Here is a 10,029-nt window from a genome sequence, read left to right as displayed (position 1 = left end):
TGTAACAGGATTTGCGTTGGCCTCCTGGTGGTGCTATAAACAGGCCTTTCTGGAAAATTTGGGGCAGAGGTTCATTGTTGGCATCCAGAGAGTGTGCGTGCAAAATTTGACACCGACCGGGTTAACGATGCCGGAGATTAGCTGGTAACAGACGGACGGACACACTCTCACGGACGGAATCACGGACGGACTCACGGATGGAGTGCAAAACATACTCTCTCCCCATGCCTTCGGCCTGGGGGAGACAATTAGCATATTTTCTAAATCTGTTGTATTTGCATTACATTGATATCTAAATAAACAAAGTAAAGTAAAAGTCGCAATTTGTTTTTAAATGTAAGTGTAAGGTGGTTTTCGCTGGCACACACTGGCTTTTGAAATGCCTTAAGTTTGGCCTGTACTGATCCCATGGATGGACAGGAGGGCAGGTGAATTGTAATTGGCTAGTTAGTAGTATAGATCCCATAATAAGCCTTGAAGGGACATATCACGTGGCCTGGAGGCATGACTGCTTTGTGATTCTTATGCACACAAATGGCATAGTTGTCACTGAATGGTTTGAAACAATATTCTGGAGATTTAGATAATAATTGGCCTCCTTCTGCCACAGACTATATGACATTGATCGGTCTGTAGTTTGCGAGATTAGCTGTGGGCAGTCACACAGACGGACGGACGGACGGACGGGTGTAAACATGAATCTCCTGGTGGAGATTAATAACAATTAGAATGTGTGTGATTATCTTCATCCCTCTACCTCTCCCTGAGGTCAATGGAAGGTCAGATTGGCCTAAAGCTTTACCCAAATATACAGTACAGACAATAGAGATAAGTGGCAAAATAGTATACCTAGTATATCATACCACATGATCCGGCATGGTGTTCTCTGGTTGGTTGGTTGTCACTGACGCTAAGCCTGTCACAGACAGACAGGTCCATAGATAGACAAACAGACACGGACAGACAGGTACGTAGTTAATTCCTAGTCCTGCTGTGCTGCTAATCTGTTTCTATCAGCATTCCTCCAGTCAGGTGGCCAGTCAGGTAGCCTCAATCCTGCAGAGAGATGTGGTGGTGTTGTTCAAGACGGATCATGTTAATGATGGTGACATAGGTAGCATTCATAGTGAGCAGGGCCGTGTGCTTGTCTACTCAGCGGATTGGAGGATTCGTGGTCATTTCCACGAATCACAGCTTTAAGAGGTCTTGTTTGTCCACGCAGGTACGTATTATGTACACCTCCGTTGTTCAATCTTATAGTAGTTCACTGAGGCACAGTGTACTTTACATGTGGACAAGACGACAAGCACTTTTGTGTCTGCTGTTGCAGCTTTTATTAAGCCAGTGCGTTAGCTAGTACACGACTCAAAGTGAATGTTTTCAATGTAGAATAGAAAGTCTGGGAGACATAATGGATGCTAAAAGTGCCCTGAGACAAACTGAGAAAAAGCCATTGAAAGAAAAAGGCCAAAAGCTGGTGCTTATTTTAGTTACCTGCTTGCCGTTTGTTTAAAACAATAGAGGTTGAAAATTAACACTCAATGTGTGAGCATATAGGCCTAGCATACTTTAGCCATATTATGTGATATATTACACAAGCTAAAGAAATAATTTGCTTGGTATTATGTATTAAATCATTTTTATAAATATAATATTACGGTATAGCGATGTCTCCTTTTTTATGAAGTGAATCCACAGATTGTATTATTTAGTTATTTATTTGTTTGTCTAATTGTTTATTTTCACCTATTTATGGTCTATAAAATATAAGTGATGCGTTGTAAAGCTTATAGATGGGTGTGAGCTTGTAGATGTGTCATACAACAAAGTAGAAAGCGCCAGCACACAAAAAATGTTACCTCTGACGGCCAGATGTGACAACGCAGAGGAAGGCCCATCTGGCCCGAAACGCGTCCGTTGTCTGTTCATCAGAGGTAATAAACCATGTGAAAAGGAGTGTTGCGTGTTGTCATGCTTTTGCGGTCTTTCTTCCTCTCATACAACAAGTGAGTGTTATGTTAAATTAAAATTTGGGATGGATTGCAAACGTGTTGCTTCATCTTACAGTCCACCTTGTTCCAACGTGGATCTCCTGTTTGACCTTTGACCTACAGGCACAGCTTTTTAAGCAAAAGCAAGCATGGATGGAGTCACCGAGTCACCACGCACTGAAGAACCCACTGAGTATGATATGTACATCGGAGCCAACAGTCGCTATGTGGAAGAGGACGGCTCGGTGTTTTTCAACACGTACAGACCTCCTCACCGGGACGACGTGTCCCACGTGCCCCGGCACATCTTCTACCTGATGATCTCCGCCGCCGTCATCTGCGGCGTGCTCTACGCCATCATCGGTCACCTCATGAAAGACCTCGTCCATGACATTCTAGGTCAGTGGTTTTTCAACCCTTTTCATAGCAAAGGCCCAGTGGCGTGCACAGATAGACACTAGGGGGTGCTAGAGCACCCCCTGCCCTTTTGGCAATGTGCCCTTTTGAAAAAAAAGAAAAAAAGAAAACTTTTTTCTTTCTTTTCTTTTTTTTCTTTTTCAAAAATAGCAGACCTACAAGCTCATAGCGCGCCACTCGGTGGCGCGCTATGAGCTTGTAGATCTGCTATTTTTCAATAGCTAAAGCATAACATAATGCTAACACCAAAAGGGGTTCCCGCCCAAAATGGATTAAGGCAACCGGCCGGTTCCACGCGCTGCACAAGGTGCCCTTTTTTAACTTGAGCACCTGCCCCTCTAAATGTCTGTGCACGCCACTGCAAAGGCCCATTATTTATTCAGCATTTGAGTCACGGACCACCACTTGATGTCATTTAGCCTCTCAGTCCCAAACTAAAGAATATATGTCGTTGGATAAGATTTTGTCCACATTTTTATGCTGTATTAACATGGTACCATTAGGAGAGATAACAGGCAAACGTCAATCAAAATAATAATTCTTCTAACTCTTGAGTGCGTAAAATGAAACCAAATGGACATTTTACGCTCTCAAGAGTTAAAGATCTATAAGAGCCCATTTGGTTACCAACTCTCCATCATTTAGCTGGGGACCACCTGGAAACCCCTCAAGGACCACTGGTGGTCCCTGGACCACTGGTTGAGAACCACTGTTCTAGGTAAGAGGATAGCCCCTTGAGATGCATCATCTTGTTTTAGAGGGGGTCCTCGGGCACAACACAATGAATACATAGTACATAGACAAAACAATACATCAAACATGTCAACACACAACAATACACTTACAACATCAAGAAAACATAGAGGCTCTCCAGTCCACTCAAAACACTACATCCAGACCAGAAACAAATGCACTGAAACACCTTACAAAATACTAATAATAGTGATACTAATAATGATAATAAAACAAAAACTAAAAAAGATGAAAAGAATAATGAAGCATTAAAATACACACCTCTCCCCAACCAGTACATCGATAAATACAATTTAAAAAAATTAGAAACAAGTACAAATGGGTTTCAGGTCTGCAAACAAAGAAGCCTTAAAACTGTTAAATGATCAGATGGACCTTTAAACTGAAAAGCACATCTCCCAATTCCATTAGATGTTGTGGGTACATAAAAATAAAGTTGTTGAGTATGTCTAAGAGGGTATCTGGTGTTATATGTAACTAATAACTGTTTTAAATTGACGGATAATTAAAGTAAATGCACTTAAAATGAAAGTTAACCAGTGGAAATGCCTCCTCACATGAAAGTGTTTTAACTTTTTTTTTGGGTCTACACATCATCATCTTTTCTATTATTTGTTGGATCCGTGCTAATGTGTATTTTCAGACATTTAACCACTTAAGCCCTCAACACTTACTGTAGGCTCTGTCTGTACTTGATCTGCCCCCCCCCCCCGTGACCCTGTGAGGACCCGCAAGGGGTCAGACCCCCTGTTGAAGACCCCTGCTCTACCCTGCCGTACTGTGACTGTTTCAGATGGTGGGAAAGACACTGTTAACCACCTAAAGCCTATTTGACTGTCTAGGAGGGTCCCCCAGGGGTCTATACTAGGCTAACTCCTTTTCGTCCTCTAGACTAGTCTACACCACATCTCTCTCGTAAATAGCCGATTGTGACAGCTTGTAGATCTGCTATTGTTCGCAGAATATATGCTCGTCACATAATAGAGATAATACAGTTCATGTGGTTATGGTACTTTTACTTTACTTGAGTATTTCCAATGTATGGTACTTTATAGTTATATACTTCTGCTCCACTTCAAATCAGAGGCAAATACTTTTTCTACACTACTATTATATGGCAGCTACAATTATTTATTAGTTAGCATATTGTGCAGATTTAGATTACATACATACATTAGGCCTGGGTCAGTGGTCCAGGCACCTTGGCTGGTAATCCAGTCTGGCAGTGTGCCGCGGGTTCGACTCCCGATCCCGACGGCCTTTACTGCATGTCTCCCCCCCCATCTCTCTCCCCATTTCCTGTCAGCCTACTGTCTGTCCCTCCATAAAATATATAAAATAAAAGGTGAAAGTTAAAAAAAGAAAAGAAAAAAAGAAACATACATTAACAGATCAATTATAATGTATTGTTGGAGGATAAAGCTACAGTAGACCAGCAGCATATATGTAATTAAAATAATTCCCACCATTACCAGCTGCAACATTAAAGTGATGAACTGTGGCGACTGTGGCTCAAGAGGTAGAGCAGGTCGTCCAATGATCCATGGGTCGGCGGTTCGAATCCCGGCTCCTTCTGTCATGTCGAAGTGTCCTTGGGCAAGACACTGAACCCCAAATTGCTCCCGATGTGCTGGTTGGTACCTTGCATGGCTTCCGCCGCAATCGGTGTATGAATGTGTGTGTGAATGGGTGAATGTAATGCACAATCTATGTAAAGCGCCTTGGATAAAGGCGCTATATAAATGCACCATTTATGAACGCAGTAATGCACTTCTAATATGATTGAGAAATAAACCATTCAGCATTAAATTAGTACGTTTGCTACTATGAGTGTGTATTATTTAATACTGATACTTTTGTACTTTCACTCAAGTACACATTTTGAATACATTGCGCTTATACGCGCAGATTATTTCCACATTGTGGTATTATTACTTTTTACTGCCGCCCTGTACATAACGTTAGGCTAATTCTATTTTCTCCTGTCCTTGCTTCGACATCCCAGACTGGATGTTTGGCGCCGAGCCTGAAGAGGTGAGGGTGAACCTGTGTGAGGCCAAGGATAAGTTCCAGGAGGACTGGTGTCCGGAGACCTCGGCTGAACTCACGGAGATGGTCCGGCAGGAGGAATTCAAGGTGGGCCTGGAGGAGGACATGAATCCAATCTGGACCATCTCTGGGAATGTGGGGCCGCGTGAGAGCAGGAGCAGCGGCCCCCACGTGGCCTTTGAGAGGTTTCATACCTAGAGAGAGAGACCAGCGATTCTCAAAATGTTTTGTATATATTACAAGGATCCCCGGTTTGATTCGCATTAGGCCACGTAGGCCTAGTATACAATACTGACCCCCATTTGATACAATTTGTTTGATCTCAGGGACCCGATACTATAGAGAGTCAATTTAACTCAGAGAGTGTACAACTGTTCCATTTCTACATTCTCTGAGTTATTACGGTAATTTTTGGATCCTCGTGGTCCTTCCTGATGAGAACCAGTACATGTTTCAACTTCTCAGACATTTTCATGTCAAGGGCCCTAAACTGCATGACATTAAGCCACAGACCTCCCATTTGGAAAGACTTGGTGCCAGGGATCCCCAAAACAAATTATTCCCCCCCCCTGAATTTAGTCATTCTCATAATTCTCTCATTGGACTACATTCTATAGCTGGTGAAATTCTAGTGAAATTAACCACTTTGGTAAATGGTAAATGGTGCATTTATATAGCGCCTTTATCCAAGGCGCTTTACATAGATTGTGCATTACATTCACCCATTCACACACACATTCATACACCGATGGCGGCAGAAACCATGCAAGGTACCAACCAGCACATCAGGAGCAATTTGGGGAAGACACTGACACTTCGACACTAACTCTGGGGGAGCCCGGGTTCGAACTGGCGACCTTGCGGTTACCATCCGGAAACTCTACCCCTGAGCCACCGCCGCCCACTTTCAACCTGGCTGGCATTTAAACTTTGTTGAATGTATACATATTTATGCCCCAGTTAAATCATTTTATAGGAAAACAGAGATGGTCTGGAAAACATGACAATTCAACAAGAGCTGAATTTCCTCATTCTGACCTGGAAGAGGTGTGGCTTTAAGGACAATCCAGAGGTGTACCTGTATGAAGGCATGTGAGGTATTTGTTACATGCTTGTGTACAGTGGTGTTATGGTGACACCTAGTGTCATCTGAGGCCATTACAGCTTGAAGTAGCCTACAGGACGCGAGTTTTTTATTCCTATGATGGGAGGGAATTTGGAGCGCTGTGATTGGTTGTCAGTGGAGTAGGAAGCGCTGGGTCTGTGTTTTGGACCGCACACAAGTGTTTATGCCTACTAGTACTCTATGACTAGTACTAACCCTATCTCTAACTCTAACCTAAACATAACCGCAAGCAGGGGAGCAACGCATCCCTCACCAACCTTAATCCAAAAACTATTAACGTACCCCTCACCAACCTTAATCCAAAAACTATTAAAAAATCCGCGGTAGTAAAAGATGTGGCGGAGCGGTAAAACGAGCGCTCCTAAACCTGAGCCACCCTAGGAATAAAAAACTAGCCTACAGGACAGGTACATGCCCTGAATCTTTATTCTGCCACCAGCAGGATCTTAAAAAGAGAAATGCTCAAGTTAAGAAGAGAAGACTTCCACGTATTATGGAACTTTTAATGGAAATGGATAAAACAATATTTTGAGCATTTATAGGCTAATGTTCACATTGTTGTTGCTGTCAGACTCATTTGTACGAGCACTAGGCCTACAATCAATTTATAGATACATAAGACTACTATATACACAATGTGGCACATCACAACGCGCTGTGAGCTTGTATATTGGCTATCTTCTTGTGACTTGTGCTATTTTTTGTGACTTGAGATTTTGCTAGCCTTGGGGACCGCATGCGTTTGATAAGATAATAATATCCTAAAATGTTTCTACTCTGCCTCCTGTCAGGGGTCATGACCTTAAGTTATCAATAACTTGAATAATTAATAATAAGCATGATGATAAGCTTATGCCCTTGTGTTTTGGGCATATGCCATTATTATCATTAAAGGTGTGGACACAAATGTGAAAATTGCAGATCTACAATTTAGATGTGACCTGTGTCCTGTGCATCGTTGATCTGTTTCTGAAGATGTTTGTAACTAAGTTCTGAAGTAGCCTAAGTTGTATCTATGTATTTCATCTATTTTGACATTGAAAATGTCAAAATCGACATCTATAGACTAAATCTAGGCTAGTGCAAAAGTAGTCCTGTCCTATACCTTTATTTTGAAAATCGGGCAGTGTGCAGGGGAATGTCCTTACAATGGATACGGGAATGAGCCGTGATTTGCCAGTTTTGTTAGGGTGGCATGCATGTGCTAAATAAATATAGCTTAGCAAAATAAACGCTTATCTTTTTCCATGATCGAGGTGCATGTTTTCTTTCCTATTTCCTTTCAACTGCCGGCTTGGGGGTGGGCCTGAACCCCAGGGGTGTATGTATGGTTTGGTGGGGGCTGCTATGTGTAGTGTGAACCCCCCGCCCCCGCCCCCGCATCCCAGCCTCATTTCAGGACGCGCATCATTTCATGACACGTCCCCTCCGAAAACGTAGTGATGGTCCAAGAGAGAGCGCAGTGCAGCCACGCACATTTCTCCCATATGCTTTAATATCTGTTTTAGGATTGGAAATAATGGCCGGGTGATTTCTACACAGCTATAGGGGGGCTTAGGTTGCCCTTGGGTTGGCGGGATATATGGATTGGACCTCATCATTAACGCCAGAACAAACCTGGAGCAGCGATCCTGCAAGGTAAGCTTCTGCCTGTCTATAAATAAAGGTATGAGCAGCATTGTATGTTGCATGAGGATGATGTGCAACGCGGAATGCCGCTGCGACTCTGCGAGGGATGAAATGCAAGGCTTGCAAGACACATAGGCACCCCATCGGTGACAAAGAAAGACGGCGATGATATTTATTTTGATCGTGGTTTATCACCGACGGGAATTGATACCCAAAAATGTATGATCGTGGGGTTATTTCGTGTCTCTATTAAGAAAGCTAGATACGCGCGCCTCCGACCCAATAATTTAAGGCCCCTTTTATCACACACACACACACAAGCGACTTGGTTGGTGGCACACAGATGTGCAGAGACATCTGTAGAGACATCTGTACTTCTGGATCGTTCATTGGCTCTATTTAGGTCATTATTTATTACCGTTACATGCAGCACCTTAATTTCTTCCACGTTGAAAATAAGAATTCAAGATTGGTTGATTATAGCCGGCGACCCTGTAGCATAGAGCCTTAATGCTGTTTGGTCTCTCTACACCAGAAACCAAATTATTTTCAGAAATATACTAGTGACAAAGTAGGTTAATTATTCTTACATGCAGGCATTTATTTCTAAAGAACAGCTCAGCTCACACGTGAGATCACAGTCAGTGATATGCTATTTGATTTGAGATACACCTTTGATCAGGACTAACCTAACTAACTACTATTAATCAATTGATATTGCTGTTTGACTTTGACTGTTTGCTTTAGTTGTGCACGCCACCCAACCACCCACATAGTTTCGAGGACATCACAAAGTAGCATTTCACTTCTTGAACCCTTATGAGTGACACTGACAAATAAACCTTGATTCTTGAATATCCACTTAACTGAGGGTGTACAAATGGTCTATCAAGGGTCCATTTGTACACTCGGGTTTAAATGTTATAGATGGCTGTAAATATCAAGTGGTTTAAAAAATACTTGCTAATTACTGGATACAACCATAGTACACAAAACAACATTGAGATGGGATGCTGCCCACCATCTCACCATGCTAGAGAGGCTCAGAGGCAGACTGTGTTGTTGTTTACCCACCTGCTGAACCAATAATGCCTGCATGGCACGCAGCAGCTGTCTGCCCCTCAAGGACTATTCTCTGCCCCAACAACAACTGTCCTTCACGGGACACAGGAATTAAATGACTCTGTCTGCTTCTCTGGGATCAGATCAGTATAGGAGCTAGTTGTAGTAGCAGAATAGTAGCAGCAGCAGCCGTGCAGCGTAATAGTTATGGAGAGCCAATGGGACAATTATAGACAATAATTGTGTGTGTGTGTGTGTCTATACACGTGCTTGCTTCTTGGACTTGCTGGAGGAATGCCTGCTTTTGGAAGTGAGAAAGTGAGCACAACATGGCTATCTGTCATCTCATCATCACCATCTCTTTGTTGAGCTGATAAGAACTACAACTTGTGTGTACACAGCTCTGTGTGTTTGCGTTTATTGCTATTATTGTTAACATAATAGGATACTTGTTTCCTTTAATCATTGACTGCCTGGCAGACAGACAGGGAGGTAAATGTATCATTTAGGTGGGGAAGTTTTTGTCCTCCACTCTGCCTTTTCTGACTCCTCCCTATGGTGACACCTCCCTACACACACACACACACACACACACACACACACACACACACACACACACACACACACACACACACACACACACACCTCCATGAAGACCCATGGTCTCCCATAGAGGTGGTAATGAGATTAGGCTAATGTTGCAAATATTTGGTTGTCCTCCCTGAAAGGGCTCTCCTTGTATCTCTTGTTTTACAAAAGAAAGTTAAGTAGCTTGTGTTTAGTGTAATGAAGACAGGGTGTGTGTGTGTGTGTGCGCGCGCAGCTGCATGCGAGAGTTTGAACTGAACTCAGACGCTGCATGTGTATTCCTTTAAATTCAGTTCCATTCAAAGGGGCTTTAGTGGCACAAGAAACACATACGTTTTATTGTTCATATTACCAAAGCAAATGTGAAATAAAAACAATTGAAAGTTCCAAACTTAGGCTAGAATTATATTAAAA

General features: G+C 42.6%; 1 protein-coding gene across 1 annotated transcript; it reads left to right on the top strand.

The window, feature by feature from the left end:
- The first annotated feature begins 959 nt into the window (after positions 1-959).
- Positions 960-7,192, top strand: LOC306942975 (uncharacterized protein). Its single transcript, XM_079529178.1, has 3 exons — positions 960-1,222; positions 2,115-2,390; positions 5,167-7,192. The coding sequence occupies exons 2-3, from the start codon at positions 2,141-2,143 to the stop codon at positions 5,406-5,408; spliced, it is 492 nt and encodes a 163-aa protein (XP_079385304.1). The 5' UTR covers positions 960-1,222; positions 2,115-2,140; the 3' UTR covers positions 5,409-7,192.
- The last annotated feature ends 2,837 nt before the right edge of the window (positions 7,193-10,029 follow it).

The sequence above is a fragment of the Electrona antarctica genome (assembly GCF_951216825.1).
Source record: "Electrona antarctica genome assembly, chromosome: 19".
In the NCBI taxonomy this organism is placed as follows: domain Eukaryota; kingdom Metazoa; phylum Chordata; class Actinopteri; order Myctophiformes; family Myctophidae; genus Electrona; species Electrona antarctica.
Note: the sequence above shows the minus strand (reverse complement) of the source record. Positions and strands in the feature narration are given on the sequence as shown.